The 21,961-nt window shown below is 42.0% G+C and overlaps 1 protein-coding gene across 1 annotated transcript; it reads right to left on the bottom strand.

The window, feature by feature from the left end:
• Positions 1-371: 371 nt before the first annotated feature.
• Positions 372-13,196, bottom strand: LOC147334088 (uncharacterized). The gene is made up of 6 exons (XM_086286692.1): positions 12,956-13,196; positions 12,686-12,877; positions 12,444-12,533; positions 10,943-11,041; positions 1,976-2,062; positions 372-715 (listed from the first exon to the last, which is right to left on the bottom strand). The coding sequence occupies exons 1-6, from the start codon at positions 13,161-13,163 to the stop codon at positions 672-674; spliced, it is 720 nt and encodes a 239-aa protein (XP_086142818.1). The 5' UTR covers positions 13,164-13,196; the 3' UTR covers positions 372-671.
• Positions 13,197-21,961: the final 8,765 nt, after the last annotated feature.

A 21,961-nucleotide genomic window follows, 5' to 3' on the forward strand; every position in this document is an offset into this window, starting at 1 on the left:
TGACCCCAAAACATGTTCATGTTTGAGAGAAAACTGAGAGAAACTGCTGCCAGAAACCATATTGATTTAAATGTAAAAGTGTTTCCATGCCAGCTGCTGTGCAGGTGGTTTCTGGATGCCTACAGCAGTAAACCTCTTCCTCCATCAAGCATGCTGACGCTGCTCTGTGCAGTTTGCAGTGCCTGCTGCTTTGAGTCTGTGGCTGTGGTTTAATATACATCTTTTTGTTTTGTTTTCTGCACTGAAGCCAGGCTTGTATTGGTAAGCCACAACAAAAGTGGAGCAAATCAAGTTTTCCATCTCCCCCCATGTTTGAAACCCACAGAACCACACGAGGAGCATGAGAGAGCAAAATTTAATCAATGCCACAGAGATACCCCCGACCCCATGCTGCGTGGGAACAGGAGCAAGACAAATGTAAATAAATACCACAAAACATCTGGAACTTTTTAATGTTACATACAAATATCCCTATTTTACATTATTTATATAAATATTTCACATTGCTGATTTTGCATCAAAATGCAAATTATGAATCACGGGTCCAACAACAGGAGATTAAGACAAAATATATTTAATAAAATCTGTAACATGTGGATGTCCTCTGGTCTGAGGTGCTGGGGGAACCAGTTAGAGACCAGCAGCTGGACATCTGTGGTTGGACTGGTGGACTACTTCAGTGAAGAGTAGACGACCTCTGACTCTGGTTTAAAGTCTGAACACAAACAGTTGAAACAACAGGAAACACGATTAATGATCAGTAATGAGCTCATCAGCGTCACTGAATGACATTTAAATTTAAACTGACAGATTTTATCAGACAGGACGAGCAGCGACGCTTAAAAACAGGAACCAGCTCCAGAGTCTGCCGCCTGTTTGCAACTCAGCAAGATTTTCAGAGGAAACAGTGTAATCCTCACATGAAACACAGAAATAGTTTCCACACCATCATCTGAGGCATCGCTGGGTTTTTTTTTTTTACTGTTTTACCCTGCTTTAACTTTTGTACCAACTGAAACAAACTTTAAGCGTCAAATGATCAACGTCCCTATTTAGTCTGTAGGTCTGTGGTGACAAAATTAGCAGTTTGACACTAAAAGCTGAGGCTACATGTTGTCTACAATGTACCAGGATGGTCCACTGGTAACTAGGTGTGTTGTTGATTTGTTTTTCATGAAATATCCTGCAAACAGACTTAAGTATCCATATATACTCTATGCTGCACTGTACACAGCAGGCTGTGGTTTTCATGTAGGTTGCAGCAAAGGCAGTAGGCATCGATCTAAATTCAAGGTGATGATGTTCACTCAGTAAATTCTACCTTTGAAATTAGCTGTCTATTATCAGGGGTTTAAAATTTATGACAGCTCATGAAACATCTGCTTTTACGTGATTAAATCAGCTGGCTCAGTTCACAACGATCAGTGAATATCAGTCACAGCCTGTACCCACAGTAAAGTCTACCACATGATACATTACTATGTGATTCACTTTTAAGTAACTCTTTTCCCCACGCTGCACCACTACAGCCAATCTTAAGGTTTCCCCACCTGCCAAATCACACATTAACCCCTGCCCTTCACTAAAATGTGACCACTGAGATATTTCCTTCTTGTGTGGGTTGATTTTGGCTGTTTATTTTGTCAGTTTTCTTAAATTTGTCTCAAATTGGTGCAGCACTTGAAATTGAAACTCGTTCTCAAAAAAGAAAAATGCTTCTTTATCTTACGTTGGGCCTTGAGCTGATTGGTTCGTCTTCTGTCTAAAAACACCCTGGTTTAGTCATTTGAAAACTTGTTATCAGTGTAGTATGCTTATGCATCACACTAAGACGAGGAGGAAGTTGTTTGGTTCCTGCGCCTTTCAAGATGCGAAGGTTGATATCCTGAGCTTGAGTGAGAACATGGTTAGCTTAGCTTAGCATGACACTGCTAGCTTTGCTCTGTTTAAAGTGAGAGATAAAGAGCAGCTGTACCTCTGGTTCTCTTTGGGCTGATGGCTACTTGTTCATAACTGAGGTCTTTAGTTTTCACTGAGGAGTAGACCGCCATGCTGTCGCTCTCTGTAAAATAAAACACATTTAAATTACTGCAGGTACAACAACTGCAACACCACAGCTACTACAAAACACTTTATTTGTTATGTTGCATCATGAAGAATACAAGTGATACAAGTGATGAGTATTTTTTAAACTCCAAAGGGGTTTTCACATCTCTTCTCCCCTTCACACCTCTGCTGTAAGCCAATGAGTGAGTGGATAGAAGCGTGAGGTGTTTATGAGAAAAACAAAGGTGACATCCACAAAACCGCCGTGCTCTTTTACTGCAAACTGCCACACTTTCCCCACAGCGCATGAAGCAAACATCTTATTGCAACACTCCGCTGTTAGCCAACCCAAAGCAAACTGCACTGCAGCTGGCCTCAGGCTACAGGAGGAAGTTGCTGCTGTGGTTTGACATGCAAATTTAAAAAAAGATAAGTTAATGAATCGTATTAAAGGACTGCTTGAGAAGCTCCTAGGAACTACTTCAGATACAAATCACAGTTTCCATGCTGCCCACACTTTAACTGTTACTTGAATCATCCATGAAATTAACAAAAAGCCACATTAAAACGTCAAACACTTGTTGATTCCAACTTCTCTCTTTTTTTCCACCCTGACAGATGGGCGGAGGTGTGAGACGTAAAAACAGGAACCACCTCTAAAGTCTGCTGCCTGTCTGCATCGCAAGAGTCAGCAAGATTTTCTAAAGACACTACGTCCTTCCTCACAAGAAACCATCCCGAGACCATTTTTTTGTTTCTTTTTTTTAACTTCATCTGTCTTCTGTTTTTATGATGGGAATAACTCGTGTCTCAGACAGAAAACGAGCCGGCTTACATATTTGTTTTACATATTTAACTACTTCATACAAGGCATCTTGTAGGAGGTAATTTTTGTTCCTACCTAGTGGTTACAAAGGGACTGTTTTATGGAGAGTAACGTATCCTGTGTGCCATGTGTGTCGAGGAGACGATAGAGTAAAAGGTTGAGTGCACACCGTCCTGCCCTGTTGGTGTTTTTGTTTGTTTGTTTGTTTTAAATAAAATATAATTTTAAGAGAAAGCCCACCACACACCCATAGCCCAGAAAGACCAGAGAGCATGGTTACAATTGTACAATTGTGTCAACACTGAAAACTTTTGCTGTACCACAGGCCTGAATGGTCTAATTATAACTAGGACTCTACAGGTATGTTCAGATATTTGTTCTTTAGGCAGATGTTCAGTTGTTAGTTTGACTTCTTTGTCCAACTCTAATTTACCCAGTCACAAGCACATACAGTACTTTTATCTATGCCTAAGCATTCTGGCATTCACACACTCAGTCACACTCCGATCGATGTTTCAGGGAGAAGTCATGGGTTGATCTGCTGACCTTCTGACTGGTATGACCCAACTCTACCACAGCCACAGACGTCCGATCCTACTGATACAGATTAAGTAATGGAATCACACAAAATGAGTTTTATATAAATGTGTTTTTAGCTGATTCAGTCGGCCTCATCTCTGTAGTATTAAGCTGATGCCAGCTTTATGACAACATTTACAGTCACGTGACTGAGATCATTTAAAACAGCTGCTGGGTCTTTTGGGAAGTGATATCTGTATGGCTCTGGTGTAACAATAAAGGAGATGTTGTGGGGGGGGTTTTTAAATGGAAGAACTTAAATAGAAAGAAAAATAGGACCTAAGGTTGAACCTTGTGGTGCACCACAGACAGTGTGAGCTGTAGATAAAGAGAAGTAATCCATGGTGACCAAAAAGTTTCTTCCTAAAAGGAAAGAAAAAAATACCCCCAAAACTCACTGATGCCAGTCCATGTTTTACTTTGATTGAATTACAGTTGCTTTTTCTCCCATTTCAGCTTTTAAATGAACATTATTTGTCAGCTTGAGTGGGCAAGTTTCTGTACTGTGTAGAGCTTTAATGTAGCTAAATGAAGCACAGCTGTCGTCTAATGCTTGTTGAATGGTAATGTTCACTGTGTCAGCATGAGAGCTACAGTTGAGTGTCCAGTAAGTGCACAGCTACCTGTGTTCAAACAACACCCCAGCAAACATGTTCTCTCGGGCTCTCCACTGAGGAGCGTAGAAGGCCAGCAGCAGCTTCTGGTTATTCTTCGTCAAGACACGGAGGAAGTGCTGGGCCTTCTTTACCAGGGTGTTTAAGGGAATTCAGCTTGAGGTTCATTCATGAGCACCACCAGGAGATGTTCACTACCTCCTGTGTGCGGTTTTATCTTCATCATAGTTGACAGTGATGTTGGTTGGGTGAGTTGGTGTACAGTCATAGTCGTACAGGGTGTAGAGTAGGGGGCTGAGAAGGCAGCGCTGTGGGGATCTGTTGCTGAGTGACAGTTGGGGGTAGAGATGGTCCAGTTTGGTGGTGGGGATGTCTGGGATTATGGTGTTGACCAACAAGAGAAAAGTTTGTTGATCATTTATCCTCAAAGACAATCTATAACTAACCTCATATGCTGCTCACATGTCTTTATTAAAAGGTTGCTTTCGGAGAAAGTTGAGAAGGGGCAGGGATAGCTCAGTAGGTAGAGTGGTGCCCCCATGATCGGAAGGTCGGGGGTTCGACTCCACTGAACGGCTACTCTTTTTTTTTTTTTTTTTTGGCCTGTCCCGTTTGGCTCTTTTGCCATCAGAATTGTTGTCTAAAGGCAAAGAAAGATGCCCAACGGATTTACTTTACCAAACTGACCATCCCAGCCTTGCCGTAATGGTCCATTTGATTCACCTTTTATTGTTTATTTTATTTTCACTTACTGAATACGGGACAGACTTGACTGGGGGAAAGAAGGGGAGAAAGAAAGAGGGAAAGAGAAACAGCTGAGAAGAGGGACGGGGGAGAAGGGCAAAAGACAAAAACCAACAGAACGGGCAGAGAAAAAAAATGCATATATCAATCACCTGGATCACCTGCTGAGAAAGAAAAAAGAAAGCAAGCAGAAGAGAACAAGAGTAACAGAATAAACAACATCACATTACAACATAGTTTGTGGGTGTGATCACCCGTGTGTACACCTGTGAGCATGGACGCGCTTGTTTTTTGTTTTTTTAAAAGGTTCCTTCATGTAATAATCTGCTAGAGGGTGTGGGGGGGCCACAGCCCCGTCCTCCAGGGCGTGAAGCAGGTGTGGAGGAGATCAAAACTCCAGACATCCAGAGGCCCCCAGAACACAAGAGACCAAGGAAGACCAACAGAGGGGCAGCTGCGCCACTGTCCCGGAAAGAGCTGAGGAGAGTCCCAGATGAGGGCTCACTCAGCAGCCGCGGAGCAGAAGCCAGGGGGAGTTGCAGTGACGCGCCCGTGAGCTCCGCCGGCAGCCAGCTGTGCCTGAGTGACCGAGCCCCAGGCCGAGAGGCCGGGGGCACCCCACCTCCGAAGTGGCCCGAGCGAGCCCCAGGCTCCAGGCCCCGATAAGCGGCCGCCAAGGAGTGAGCCGGTGTGTACCTGGACGCCCATCCCCGGACACAAAGAACCACCAACGCACCGATGTCTGAGGGAGTCCGCCACTGGCAGGGGAAGTGGTGGTGGGGGGAGATAGGCCTCCAAACCTTGGAGGGCCTGAGATGTCCCCAGAGAGGTGGCGCCTGACACCCAACCTGACATATAGACACAGACATACAGGCACACACAGATACAAACATCCATTCCCACCCTCATGCTCTCATATGCACTTACTCCACACTCAACCAACGTGGAGACAGACATAAAGAGACGTTGTACACACGATCACACTCCCCAAGCGTACTCTACAAACCGGGTCTAGGTGCCCCCGCCCCTGGAGGGGGGAACTGCACCCAGACCCAGGTGGTGTTTCCCTTTTCCCTGCGGTGGGGGGAGGCAGACCGCCCCGACTCCGCAGCAGCAGGAAGGCTCCACACTCCAGACCGCAGTCGGACAGCCAACTCCTCCTCCTAGTCCTAGCCCCCCTGCTCCAGCAGGTCGCAGAGAACGGGGGTGAGAGAAGACTCCAAACCTCCCTCCACCCGCTCATTGTAATGTTGATGCATGTGTGTTCTAAGGTGCATTTAAAACCCAGGAGGGCATGGAGCTACCTGCCAGAGAGCAGCAGGTAAGCGCATGGTCCCTCCTACTAGCCCTCAATGTCTACGTGTATTTAAAATTGAGAGGTGGGCAACGATGCCAGGGGTGGGGTGTACACCCTGATGGTACTTTGGACTCCGTGTATCGTGCCCACCCCCAAGATCCTATATGTATGTGTAATGAGAGTGTGAGTAATGTGAATGTCTAAGTTGTGGGATAAAATTGAGGCAGAGGCAGCCAGAAGGGGACAGAGGGGGGGGGGGGGGGGGGGTAGCCTCCTCTGCACCCTGGTGACATACCCCTACTCCAAGGCCCTGCATGTGTGGGTGGTTGTGGTGGAGCGGGAAGAGGGAGGCAGCTGGAGATGGGGAGGGAAGGAAGGGAGGGGCAAGTGACCCCTCCCTGGGGCCAGCTCCCCCGCTGACCCCAGTAGGCACCCCCATACTCCGCGACCCGCCAGGGAAAGGGGGCCCAGGCCCATCCAGACCGGGCCCAGTGCAGCAGCGCCGCCCGGCCCCACAGAGCCCGGGACAGTCCACCCAACCCCACCACAGAGAAAACTGCACCCACCCCACCATCCACTCATCTTCCAGACTACATAAGACAATAAACACCCAGGCTGAGATCTTCCTCCACCTCTCCTGTATCTCCCCCTCCTGCAGAGGGAGCTCCTGAGGAGAGGAAAGCTCCTGCAAGATGTGACAATCTCCCCCACCAGTTGAAGAGCCCCCCAGGTGACTCGACGCACCGGCGGCACCCTGCTCCAGGGCTGGGCCCCCATGCACCCACCCGCCCACAACCCCGGCAACACACCAACCAGGACCCAAGCCCCGGAGGCCCGGTCCGGGTCCCAGCCCAGAGACGGAGCGCCCCCAGAACCTCACGCCCATCCCGGACCCACCCAGGGGCAGCCAGGCTACCAGGTCAGTAACCCACGTCCGTCAGCACAGACCCTCCCCTAGCCCCGCTGCACGCAGCCGCGAGGAAACAGTCACCGGAGAGCCAACAGAGCCCCTAACCGGACATGACCGCTACCCCGGGTTGAGCCCCCCAAGGAAGATGCCTCCGGGGAACCCCCCGACGCCCTAAGCCTGTCCCTACCCCCACACCAATCACAACAGTGAAGGCGGGACCAAACTATGACCCCCCACCCCCACTAGGTGATGGAGCTGATCAAAGGAGCCCAGAGCAATTGATCTGATGTGGTGGCAGAGGCTGTATCAAGACTAATGTAATCTAATAAATAATTTCTATATTGGTTAGAATTAAGATTATTTTTATTTTTCCAGTTCATGAGGACTGTTTTCTTGGCTATGCATAGGGCAGTGAAAACCATATGGGCGATATTCTTTTCTGAAGTGACATTATCTAAGCTGCCCAACAAACACACTAAGGGGGAAGTTGGAATGTTACATTTCAGACACTTCGATAAGTCTTCACATATCTCGCGCCAAAACTTCTGAACTGGTGGAAAGAACCAAAGAGCGTGGATATAATTGTCCGGTGAATTGGTTTGGCAGTGTGAGCAGTTGTTGGTAGACGTAAAGCCCATCTTGAACATCCGGTGACCTGTATAGTGCACTCTATGTAATATTTTGTATTGAATTAATTGAAGACTGGGATTTCTAATTAGATGAAAGGTTTTTAAGCAAATCTGAGACCAGAAGTTTAGGTCTAAGTTAACTGATAAATCCGCTTCCCATTTTGCAATAGGAAGTGATATTGATTCATCTGTTTTAGAAAGCATTCTGTATATTTTGGATAGTAATTTGGGGGGTTTAAGAGTAAGAAATTGAACCACACTTGGTGGTGTTTGTAGTTCAACTTGACCCGGTTTAAATTTCTTTTTTACTATGGATTTAATTTGTTGAACGGCTACTCTGAGGTACCCCTGAGCAAGGTGCCGTCCCTACACACTGCTCCCCGGGCGCTGCATTGGTGGCTGCCCACTGGGTGAATGGGTTAAATGCTGAGGAACTATTTCCCTATGGTGACTAACACGCACACTTTACACTTTAAAAGTTTGATTTCAGTTACAATTCTGACCAAAGCCCGAAAGTGAGTCATAATGTCACTCATAATAGTGACTGCAAGAGGACGTAAATCTACTCTGTTCAAGGTTAAACATAACCAGGAGCTTTATCTCTGGGCCTCGTTGATCCGACCTGCTTAGTTTTTTCCAAAACTGATTCCAGAACTGCTTTTGATATGATTGCTGGGAATAACTGTTAGGTCACGAAAAATATGTCAAAATTGTATTTGCAATGTTGCATCATGTAGAAAGTACATGTACTTCATACACTGCAGCAGCACCTCACACCTCTTAACACCTCTCTGCTCTGAGCCAATGAATGACTGGATAAACCTGTGAGATGTTTTGTGTGAAAAAGAAAGGTGACATCCACCAAGCTGCTGCTTCTACAATGCTAAATGACACACTTCACCACAAGCTACAGTCTCACAACATGAACACTATTACTATCCAAGCCAGAGTACATAGCAGATAGAAATCTCACCTGCTTCAGACTAACTGGTTTCAACCACAGGACGTTGCTTCTCTATCTTGTGTGTGTACCAAGGCACATCTGGGCCTAATGTGGGCTGCTTTTGGCATGTATCGCTCTATTATACAGCATGGCGGATGTTCTGTGGTAGAGAAGTGGCCCAAATGTCACACATGGCATCTGGTCAATTCACAGGGCACTTGTGGCTAAGCTGAGGCAGATGCTGAGAGCCACATGTCGCTCAAAGAAAATGGCAGATGTGCCATATTTGTGCTAAAATCACATCAGAAAGCAGAACTATTGAGCTGGATGACCTGTCTGTTCATCATCATGACAACATGCTTACACACACCATCCCGCAAAAGTGTGGATTAATCTGCTGCTAAAGAAAATCGACAACAAGTGCAGCGTTTCCTGTTTCTTTGAGTGAAGCAACACAGAGGAAGTTTGAAGGTTAGACTTTTAGTGTTTTAACATTTTATGTATTCGGTTGGAACCAATGAGCCACCACAGACAGTCATGCTGTCAGGAAGTGTTGAAAGAACCAATAATACATTGTTATCTTTGGCCTTTCTCTAAGGTTATTGTTAACAGGAATGAATAAAAAACATTAATAAAAAAACTCTTTGTCTAAGAGCGAGCACGGGCAGCTCTGCATCTTGTATCCAGATCCTACTCACAGCTTGTGGCTGAGTAGTAGTAGACAATTAGCTCAAATTGTAGCATCAACCCTGCTGACATCCTCAGATGTTACTACCTGCCCAATCTGATGTGCCTTTTTTGGGGTAATGACATGACCAGCGGCAGCTGTTTGGGATTGTTTGACAGCAAAATTACAACTTACAGCGACTGTTTGGGGCTGACGCCACAAGTTAAAGCGGCTGTTGTGTGTAACTGTGAAGAGAGACTGCCACAGTGAGCTGAGCTTAATGCCAGATTTGTTTTAGTGTCATGAAGGTGAGTCTGTTGTCTGGTTATGTCAGATAATATTGACAGACAAGATTTTCTAGGGTAATAAAAGTTACATGTTTATTTTTTATTCTTTCTTCACACAAAATCCTCATTTAGTCTTACAGTGACAGACCTTAACGTATGTGAACTGCAGGATATAACTGCTGCTGATTTATTCCTCCCTCATAAAGCTCCTGTAAATAATCGAGCCACTGTTTGGATTTACAGTCACATAACAAGTTTAAGTACAACCTCATTGTGTCCACAGGAATTTCTAAGATAAGCAGCCAAACACTAATCAAATGCACTTAATTAACTGATCATCAGCAAGTGTTTACTGCAGTTTCCCCAGCAGTCAACATCCCAGCAAATTGACCCCAAACTGCAAAACATCCAACAGCTACACCTCAGACTCTACAGGTTTTACATGCTAAATGTTAAAGTTCATTATGGTAAAATTAAAACAATTCAAATAAAAAAAGACTTCCCAGGGGAAAACGTCTTCTCTCTTTATGTTTTGTTTTGGGATTTTTCGCATCTGAACAAACCAAGAAATCAAAAATCAAGACTTCTGGAACTTTGTACACAGATGAGACCAAAGTGTAAATGTTTGTCCATAATGCACAAGACAACATTTGAGGGAAAACCAAACACTGCACATCAACACTGACGCCACATACCGACTGTCAGCATGGTGGTGGAGGTGTGAGGATTTGGGCCTGTTCTGAAGCACAGGACCTGAGCACCTTGCAGTAAATGAACCAACCAGTAACTTCCAAAGTGTTCTAGAGTTTAATGTGAACCCAAAAAACAAAGCTGTGAGACTCCAGTTAGAGCCCAGACCTCAGTCTGATTAGAACGCTTAGGAGACCGTTAGTGATCTTATTAAGAGAGCTGTGCATCGCAAATGCCCACAAACCTCAAAGACCTGATTCAATGATGCAAAGAAAAGTGGGCCAAAATTCCTTCACAATGACAAGACTGTGAAAGTCATATAGATAAGAAGAAGATGAAGAAAAGAAGATAAATAAATGAGGTATACTTAGTTTTTCACGAAACAGCTGAGGATTCTGAGAAAATGTTCATCATCACATGACCGTAGGAAGCCAATCAGGAAACTGGCACATGGACGTAAAAAGAACCGTTTGCTGCTTAAAACCTCAAAGATCCAATTTAGCTCACTGTTTAAATGCAGCAGTATGTTGTTTGTTTCTTGTGTTCACGATGCTTGGTAATTACTAAATATGAGCGTGCTGCTAAGATGGTGAACATGTGAAGTTCAAATGTTATGAACTATTAAAGTGTTAGCATTCATATGTTAGGATTTAGCTCAGTGATTGGATGTAGAAACGAACCCAGATGGAGAAAAAGAGGAGCAGCTCTACCTTTTGTCTTTGACTTTTTCTTCTTGTCTTTGATGACGATTTCTCCATAACTGACGTCTTCAATTCTCGTTTCTGAGTAGACTGTAGCAGAATCACTCTCTGCACAATAAAACACAAACTATTTAGATGATTTAGGATGTTTAAAATAGTTTAAGCAGAAGATAGAATCACTGAAAAGGTGAAAAGCTTCTGTGACAAATAAAATGTAACTGAGTGACCACAGATCAGGTAAACGTGCCACGATATCACACAACTAACAAATGATTACGTTCATAAAAGGTAGATTCAGAGCCTAAACAAAGATACTGAGATTAATGGAATTTAAGATGTTATCACATAAGTGTTTTTCGTGTTTAAAGAAGTTTAAACTAACAGCCCTGTGTTGAAACACCTGCAGCTGAAGTGTTTTCTTTATGTCACAAACAGGATGCTGAACAACTGCGGAGCTGTTAGCTTCAGCTAACCGCAGACAACAGACCGTCCAGCATGCAAAGAACAATTCTCACTTAGTATGGTGTGAAACTTTACATACAGATATATTTAACTAAGATGGTGTTGCATACTAAACAACATTAACTACCTATGAATTAACTACCTATGAAAAAGTCATTTAAATAGTTGAATAATCTTTATCAGTAAATGTGTAAATTATGAAGGTGAGCTATATGCCTAACATGCTTCATAATATTCTCGCGATCTATCATAAACCCACAACGTTAGACTAACGCACCGTCTTAACCTCTTGAAAAGATGAAGCTCCTCATGATCCAGGGCTCAAAACACACACTGTCACATGCTTCCAGTTTCTTATGTGCCCTCGATTTTACGTTCCTGAAACGTTAGCCCAAATCTAACCACTCTGGAGCCAATCAAATCTGATCAAAGCTGCTTAGACCCCTTTCCCTCCAGCAGGTCACGCTTCTACTAAACATGTGCCCAGTTATCTGCCCCATGCTGTCTGTGGATGTAGCTATATGAGCTAGCTAGCATTGGCATTGATAACTTCGCACTTCTCCTTCTCATAAAAACAGAGTCACATTAGTCTAAATAAAACTAACGTCTCAGAAACATTTACTTTAAGGCCTGAAAATGCTGCAGAAACTGGTGGATGATGTCATAGAGCCTTGTCCATCTTTGGTATACAGTCTATTGAATAAGCTACATGGACACAGGATGCTAAGAAAAATGATAAGTGCACTCACGTAAATCTTTACAAAAGTAACAAGTCATTTGTTTCCTATTTCAGCTGATGCTTGTTTCTCAAACAATCTCCATGTTACTGAACTGTGTCATAGATTTCCATATTCTCCTGTAGATCTGTTACTGAAGGTCTTTACCTGAGGCGACTGTTCCTGTCACATGAAGTGAACTCTATATGCTTTTCAAAGATTTTCTTTATATATTTGAAAATCCTGTAGTGGTATAAAACTGGCACATCTCCCTTATCGTAAACATACAGCTTTCTGACACCATCTCCCGCCAAAATTTCCCCAAACATTACCTCTGCTGTGTTTCACAGGCTGCTGTCGACCATGTGATATCTTGACGTCACTGTATGTGACATCTTCTCCTGCAGCTTTGTCTTGATCTGCTGAAATGTAACAGTAATATAATTTATCGTATGAATGCAAATGTTATTATCACAGACAGATAAAATAAACACTGAAATCTAATCATAATAATGTTTAAATTGTTCAACAAATCAAAGTCCACACATGAAAGATCAGGAAGTCTGAGACTCACCTTCAGGTTTTCTGTGATTATGTTTTCTCACCAGCAGAACCAGTAACACCAGTAGAACCACAACACAGACTGACCCAACAGAGATTAACACAGGAAGAACAAGATGCGGAGGAGAGGCAGGGGCTGATGTAGGGATAGAGGTGGATGTAGATACAGGTGTGGGAGTAGATGGAGATGTGGTTGTAGATTTCCCTTAAACATACAACATACAATCATTAGTTTATTGTGAATGTTGAAAGCTGCAGAAACACAGACAGGTGAGTGTGTCACCTGTGACAGTGATCCAGCTGGATGGAGACTCTCCATGACCGCTGATGTCACACTTGTAGAGGCCTTCATCAGACCTGGAAACATGCTGGATGGTCATGTGACCTGTAGTCATGTTCCTGATGAGGGAGCCATCTTTATAGAAAGCAGCTGGGAGGTTGGAGGGAGTGGTCTTTGTTTTACAGAGCAGAGTGACGTCATCTCCCTCCATCACAGGGAGGACAGGACTCTGCAGGATCACTGATCCACCTCAACACAGAGACAAACTACAGCATTTCATCCATTTACACACAGCTTCATCAACACTAACTCCACACACTCAGCTTACCAGTGACTGTCAGGTTAACCATGTTACTGATGGGACCCTCTCTGGACTCACACCAGTAAACTCCACTGTCCTGAGGGAAAAAAGTGATGTCACAGGAAGAACCAGCTGGTTGTCCAAACCCATCTCCACACTGAGTCCTCTGTCGTTTGCTTGTGTTTCTCCTCAGAGTCCATCCAGCAGAGCTGTCGTCCTCCTCACAGCTCAGAGACACAAAGTCTCCTTCAAAGAACTGAGAGCTGCTGGAACTCACAGTCAGACGAGCTGTGAGGGTCAATGAAAAACTGATGATGTGTTATACTTTACATTGTGAAACATGAACCCAATCAGGTCATATCAGTGAGCATTTCTCAGGTTTAGACTGTGACAGAAGAAGGTTACTGACCTTGGTTTGTTGTGCAGCTCAGCAGTGAGATCAGAACTAAAGAGAAATGACACTCAGGTTGATTTGAGGTGAACATAAAGAACAACTTCGTAATATTTGATATATAATTCTACAATAAAACTGATCACAACATTTCATATTTCATGCTCTAATGTAGTTACTGTTACACAAGGAATCACATACAGTTATGTTATAATAATACGTAACTGTATGTATTAGTAAATACAAAAGACTAGCACTAAACTGAGGTCCACGTAAGAGTGCACCTCTCTGCTCTGTTCATACAAACACCAACATTTTATTTCAGCTTTTCACTTATAAATTCAAAATCTAATCTAATCAAAATTTATTTATATAGCACATATTAAAACAACAGTGTTGACCATAGTGCTTCACAGTCAGTAATTCATCAGTAACTCTGTGAAACTTCAGACCTGCAGTTGGTCCTCGTGGTGTTTGAACTTGAATTCAGCCTGATTTGTTTTTCATGTCTTCTCCTCCATCATCAGTTATCAGGAGAGCAGACAGTCAAAGTACAAGAATTCAAACAAACACAGAGATTCTACTTACAGAGCAGACACAGCACAGATGTTTCCTTCATCGTCCTTCTCACTCATTTGAGCTTTTTTTCATTTCTGTCACTGACACCAAGTAAAGCCCGCCCTCTTCCTCTGAGCACGTATTCTTCCTCTATTTGTACAGAGTTATTGGTGGATTTCTAACCTCTTAATGATTCATGTGATAAATTTATTCCAGAATATGAACTTAGACACTCTGCAGTTCCTCTTTTGTTGCAAAACCTTTAAAATTAAGTTGTTTTTTTTAAGTGTAACACACAGAAACACATAAAACCTTTTGTGCTTTCAAAAGTTAAGAAACCAGCAACGTTGTTTTGACATAATTTGAGGTTAACTGAGATGATTACATGATATTTGAGTTTCTCTGTGATAATCAATAAATGACATTTATGACTTTATTCACAAGAAATCAATTAAAAATATCATTTAAAACGTCGACTCTACTTCAGTCTGCTGTCAGTGTTGTAGCTTAGTCAATGAAACAAACTATAACCATTATAACCATTTAGTGGACGTCCCCCTGAGGCAGCATGGTGATGCTGTTGTCTGACTGGAAGAAGGTGCTGGGTTTGAATCCAGCCTCCATCTTTCTGTGTGGGGTCTGCATGGCTGTTTCTGGGCACTCTGCTTCTCCCACAGTCCACAGTCAGGCAGTTAGATTAACCTGTGAGTCTAAATTGGTCGTAGATGTGAATGTTTGTGTGTCTGTGTTAGACACAAGACTGACAGGAGACATGCAGAGTTTATCCAGCCTGTTAAGCTGTGGTAGCTGGAATATAATGAACACCATCCTCCCACATGGTTTATATATGACCACTAGAGGGAGATGTTGGACTTTAAATACTAACATTGTTATTTTATTTTAATTTATTTAGGCCAGTGCATGTTAATGAACACAAATGTAAAAAAAAATTCCATTAATATAAAAAATACCAGATTATAGCCAAGGGCGAATTTCCATCTTTTGTCCGTAAAACATAAAAAAATAGACATGATAATTCATAATTCATTCATAATAAAAACTCCATCACCAAACTCACACATACACACTTTTCTATTCCCAAATAAAACATTTAAACTATACAACTTATACATGATCACACACTTGATTTGTCCATAACCAGTTTTTAACCTGTGCCTTAAACAAATTGCTTTAGTGGTGGTGGAGCAAGGGAGTGTAAGACTTTATATATTAAACACATTCTTTTAAGTTTCACTAAGTTATTGAAGTTCAGTAATTTATGATTTTTAACACATGACAGTGGTCGTGGGAAGTCGTTTTTTTTGCCAAGTAGTTTTAAACTTCTTTTATAAATGTTTTCAATAGTTTTAAGTGTTGTTGGACAAGCAAGTGACCAGGACGTCAAACAATAGTCCATATGGGAGATGATCATTGAGTAAAAATATGTTTTTGCAACATTCATATTTAAATTATTACGTATATGATTAAAATGTCGATTATTAAATTTAAGTACCTGGGACACTTTATTTATGTGACTCTTGAAGGAAATGTTGGGTCTAGAATGACCCCAAAATATTTCCATTGGTACAATGACAACAAAATCTTTCATATTTTGTTGTCACGGTCATCAGATTTTTTGTATTAAACTCTTGGTTTAAATATATTTGACTTTTGAGTGCTGTTTGCTTTTTATTCTTTCTGTTTCAAATGTTTTATAAGTGTAGAAAATGTGTGTCTGAGTCTGCAGAGGAGCACTGGGCCATCAACGCTCAAATATTGTACCAACACACCTTGTTGGTGGACACAGGCTGAAGCTGGTCAAGAGCCAGTTATGTACCCTGGCCTCTGTCAGACCATGAAGAGGTCAGCACACACAGAGAACTGACTACACTCGTTCCCACACAGCAACATACACGTGTCAGCACTGAGATCAGCTCATCTACCTGCAGGTGACGCTCCTCACAGCTGCTGCTCGTAGTCTTTCTCCACAGTATCACAGGAGGTCTGTTTCATCGGTGTGTCAGCTACATATCAGTCATCTGCAGCTTCTCCTCCTCCTGCACCATCTACAGATTTAACCCCTTCAGTGTATGTCGGGAATTCCCTTTTTCTACATTTCACAGCTCTGATGTTTCGGGTCTCGGTGTGTCGGAGATTGTTTCATAATCTTTCTGTGGTTTTATGAAACAAAAAGGAAGACAAACTGATTGTTTCACAGTTGTGGGTAGTTTCACACTGCGTTATCAGGCTGCTGAGGATGTTTGTCTGAGTGTTTGTGTTATCAATCATTGCTGCTGCAGTGTGGTGCTGATGCAGGCCTCACACCGTCACAGGAAGGAGGAAGTGAAACTGACACAGACGGTAAAACCTTCTTGTTACAGCGTTTCTCTCGTCTGCTGGGGATGAAGAATCATTACACAACAGTGAGAAGTTATTTTGGATCTGAACAGATGGAGAAGTGTCGCATTGGAGCGATTTCATAATCATTGTGACCTTTTGGCCCATGAGGTCATCATCGCCCCCTGTTGGTGATTGTGTGAACTGTTTCATGCAGGTCACACAAAAGGCTGGAAGTTTAAATAAGGAATAAACATCTTTATATTTTTAACATTTTATGTTCAGTGTTTTCAGAGACAGCACATAAAGAGTTCAGATTTAGTGTTTATTATCTTTTATTTCTTTATTCTTTGCTTGTTTGTTTTTGTTTCCACAGTAAAAAGTGTCACACTAAATGGACGTCCACCTCTTCTTATTAAGTCGTACAGGTTCCAGTTATCATCCAGGTAAGAATTACAGAGAGTCAAGTGCTGTGTCAGTGCAGTTTACCGATAAAGAGAACACGAATTACAAAGTAGAAAAGAACTGCAAATTAATAATGCCAAAGGTGGCGGCTCTGAATTAGTCTCGGCAGCTAGAGGGCAGCACATACGCCCACATGGCCCTTCATACATGTTTTAGTGGCCTGTTTATTTACTTATTATGCTGCTTGCCCTTTTTAGACCACTTCCAGCCTGCATGTTGGAACCAGAGCTCTCGACATGTTGGTAACTCAAAATAAGCTGAATTATTTTTATGAAACACAAAAGGAATCTCAGTTTAACGATTTGATATGTTTTACATGTTTAACTGTAAGTAAATTTATGAGATGTGCAGATCATTGCATTCTTTACTTTTCCCACTGAGAGAAAACTGCACAACAGTCGGGTCGAAAACACATTTTAGCTTTTAATGAGTAAACTTTGAAACCTAACCTGTACTTTGTTACCTCTTAGATGAAGCCCCTGTATCAGGTGTTTATCTGGCTGTACTGAGATGTTGTCATGGTAATTTAATTTTGCAGCTGTGACAAAGATGGACGAGGCAGGTAAACACTACTCAGATGTGATGCCATGTGTGAAATTTAAGAAAATTAAATTATAAAACCATCACAATTATAACAGAGTGTTCAGTGCAGGTTGGAACTGTCCACCCGCGTCAACATACTAATAGAAAAACATCAAGCTAGCTAAACTACAGCCACATCTTAAAGACGTAAAAAGGTTATGATGGTTTGGACGTGTGCAGAGGAGGGAGAGTGGATATCCTGGACAAAGGATGGTGAAGATGGAGCTGCAGGCAGGAGGAAAAGAGAAATACAACAGAGGGTATGTTAGAAGGAGGAGGAGGATGCTGGGATGGAGGCTGACGAGTCACTATGGAGACCAGTAAAGGGAACATCCAAAAGAAAAGGAATTCACAGAAAACTGAGGCTACTGTAAAAATCTCAGAAACATGATGCACAGCCAGATATTTCCTCTGGATGGCAGAGTAACACTGACTTCTTGTTCTGTTTTTCATTTATAAAGCAGCTGCTCTGCTGTAACACTCAGTGTAGCCAGTAGATGGCAGCAGATTTATACTGAGCTTCTCCTCCAGGAGGAGGAATGAATTAAAAAAAAAAAAAACCTTTTCAGTGGCGACCACGTGGTGACAGAAGCCGGGTTTTCTCCTCTTTTACTGGTAATTGTAACATTTTAATTAGGCTTTTTTTTTTTTTTGCTGTTTTTGTTTTGAACAAACAAATACAAAAAGGAGAAAAACTAGTTTTTACTCATGAAAACATTTCAGCTGCTACCAGAAACTGACAACTTTTAAATCTGTTGTTTGTTTGTTTTTCCAATGTCAGCTGCTTCCTGGTATATTTATTGTTGAGTAAGGAAGTAAAACTCTTCAGCATCAAACACACAGTGATGTAAGTAAACTATAGAATACATTGTTTGACTTGTTTGAGTCGAATTGAGAAAGAAATGAAAGTGAAACATGTAAAAATCTCTGTAACATGTGGATGTCCTCTGGTCTGAGGTGCTGGGAGGACCAGTTAGAGACCAGCAGCTGGACGTCAGTGGTTGGACTGGTGGACTCCTTCAGTGAAGAATAGATGACGTCTTGGTTCATATCTGACCCTGATAGACTGCAGGTCATAACTTCTTACCTGAAGTTCAGTTCACACTTGGACCGGCGGCCGCCTCGGGTCTCTTTTCCTTCTGCGTCCCCTTTCCATCCTCCACCTGCTGCCTCCACCACTTGCTAATGTTACTGAAACTGTGGAAGCTCCGCGATAGCCACCACACGAAGTAATGAATAACGAGCCTATCTAAATCCCAGTAACGAGTAACGTGTTCCTGATTTTGTCATAATAACTAGTTACCATGCTCGTTAGCACAATAATAACGTAGTTACTGTAACGCGTTACTTAGTCCCCACGCTGGAGTGGGCTGACACAGCTCTGCAGCTCTCAGCCTCAACACTGGATCCCCACAGAGCTGTGTGCTGAGCCCCTGCTCTATAATCTGATGAACCCTGATGACACCACAGTGTCCAGGACAAACGACCTGATGACTGACTTCAAGAAGAAAAGTAACAGACAGCTGGAACCATAAAGAGAGGGTCAGGACTTCCTGTTTCTGCAAGTTTACCTCAGGCAGAAATGACCCAGGGTCTAAACACCACAGAGCTGGTTAAGATGACACAGCAGAGACTTTCCTGAGGGTCCTCAGGAAGATCCCCATACCATGGCTCCACACGTTAGTGTATTGCTTCTGTGTGGTTTTGCTGTTGCACAGAAAAAGGAGCTCCACAGGGTTACTGGATGGCTTCTCCCAACTCTGGAGGACCTACATAGTTCCTGCTGTGTTTACTCACTGCTGAGTAAACTGCAGCTGGATCAGTGTCTGCACAGTAAAACACACAGAGGACGTCACTGCAGACAGAACAGCTGATAACAGACATGAAACTGCTGCCACTCACAAATCTTTATATGAAAACACTCAGAGTGTTTTCAGTTACACTGTTCCAAAAATAGTAATGTCAAAGTATCTTACTGTATATTTCAGTTTTGTACTGTCTTTCTAGGATATCATGAAATTTACATAAGTAGACTGTGATCTTACATGTCAAAGGTAAAATAACATAACATCACTGTAAATATAGTAAAACACAATTTACTTGTTTTTTAAATATATTTTTTTGTACATATGCATATTTAGATTGTAAAAATATGTCCAGAAATGTATCATAATTTCACGAATATTTGTCTGTTATGTGAGAGAATGGTCTGTTAAATCCAAATGTAAAACTATGGAAAAATATATAAAATGATCAAAAATTAATGAGAATAATCAATAATTAAAGGAGTATTTGAATTATAATGTTGCTGAAAATGTCATGTAGGTCTGATTCAATAATTCAGAGGTAACAAGTGAAAATATAATTAATAGGAATAAAAACTAAAGAAAACATATAAAACTTTGCACGGCCACGCTGTGCTAATTATATATTTTAAAAAATAAATGTAGAGGTAGGAATTGCAATTCATATGAATCTCAAAGTATTCACAACATTCCTGAACAGAAAGAGGCCTCTGCACCTCGGACACTCTCAGTATTGTGTCCGTGGTCGAGACTCTTCACCTACTGGTGATGGCCAGAGGGGCCGATGGTGCGATATGGCAGCCTCGCCTCTGTCAGTCTGTCCCAGGGCATGCAAGCCATTATTATTTAAACCAACTGTTAATTTGTCTTAAAGACGTTTTCATGGAAAACAAACAAAGGACATTTTTATTATTATTGTATGTTAGTTCATTTTTAATACCTTTCTCTCAACTTGTGGGTTTTAGAGAGTTTTTCATTTCTACATATTTGCGTGTACATTTATAATTAGACACAAATTTATTATATTAATAACTTAGTAAGAAGAGTAATTAACAAAGGTAAATTAAATAATACAATATATTATAGTCTTGGAGCAACTGTGACCACATAATTTCCTCGGGGATTAATAAAGTATTCAGATCCTGACTCCTGAAAATGATCAGCTTGCTGAGAAGTCAAACAAGTTACATTTGACTGGGCTGCAGAGGCCTGCAGTTTGCTAATATCTGATATAAAAGTTCTTTATCCTATACAGACCCACCTGGTCTGGTTCCCAGCTGTACAGCAGATACACACAAGGCCTCCCGGCTGTTTTACAGTGAAGGTTTTGCTCCTCGGCTTTGGAAGCAGATCAGGCTCAGAGTCAGGGGCCTCCTTTAAATCAGCTTTAAAACTAATTTCTAATGGATTGTTTTCATTTGATGAGGTTACATCTGACATGTTTTACTTTCAGGTGTTTTCTTGTATATTCTTTTTTTCTTTTCTTGTGATTTTAATGTTCGGTTCTCTGTGTAAATCTTCAGCTTTAGCCTGTCAAACCACTCAGTAAACCCTTTTAAGAGTTATATATAAATAAAATGTAACATGTGAGGACGGGGCTTTTGCTGTAGCGGCTCCCAAACTGTTTCACGCTACAGACCTTTTACACTTTGTCATTAAGACTGACCTCTTCTGCTTGGCATCTGAGACAGTTTGAGATGTTTGTTTTGTTTATTTACTTATTCCTTTTTTTTAAACCCGTGTTTAATTTGATCTAATGATGCTGATGCTTTTATTTAGTGTTGTAATTTTATTAATTTGTAATATAAATTTTCCTCTGATGTATTTCTATGTTCAGAACTTCTGTCAGAGGTTAAAGTCCTTGATAAATACAGCTATTTGCTGCTGTTATGATTGTTGCTGCACACAGAATCTCTCTAAATTAAGATTAGATGAAGATGATTGAAGTGAACATCAGAATTCACTGCAGTTTTTACGATTATGTCCTATTTGCTTTATCTGAGCTGAGCTCCTGATGAATCATCCTGGCAAACAAACTTCATCAGGAACAAGTGGGACATGGCAGAACATGACATGCGTCACTACAAACCACGCGAGATGGCTTAGTCCACTCAGATGTCACAGAAGTAAATACAGGTAAAGGCTGCTGATCCACACAGACATCACATCTGTACTTCCTTCCTGAATTGAGAATATAAAGTATATTATGGGGCGATTTGAGCCCAAATTTGTTCCACAGCGGTCAGGGTAACCTTATTAGAAAAGAAGGTAAGCGAGGCTTTTTGATCACTGAGTTGAAATAATAGGACAGAGCTCACCTGAAGAGGCCAAATCCACGACACAGACCAACAACAGAGGCAGGCAGAGACAGGCTGATGTTAACAGAGTCATTATGGTGCAGGTATAAACGGAGAAAAACTAACGGACACACGCTGACTCATCGGCGTACTTTCGATTAGTTTAACGCCGCCTTCCAATGACATCACTGCCGACAGAATAAGAAAAAAACAACGTTCTCGTCACAGGTCTGTGCTGTGAGGCAGGATTTTGGCTTATTCGGATAACTTCAG

Source organism: Aulonocara sp. 'chitande type north' Nkhata Bay, linkage group LG3 (assembly GCF_057382095.1).
Source record: "Aulonocara sp. 'chitande type north' Nkhata Bay isolate Kocher_YH1m ecotype deep benthic linkage group LG3, A_spYH_male_GT1.1, whole genome shotgun sequence".
In the NCBI taxonomy this organism is placed as follows: domain Eukaryota; kingdom Metazoa; phylum Chordata; class Actinopteri; order Cichliformes; family Cichlidae; genus Aulonocara; species Aulonocara sp. 'chitande type north' Nkhata Bay.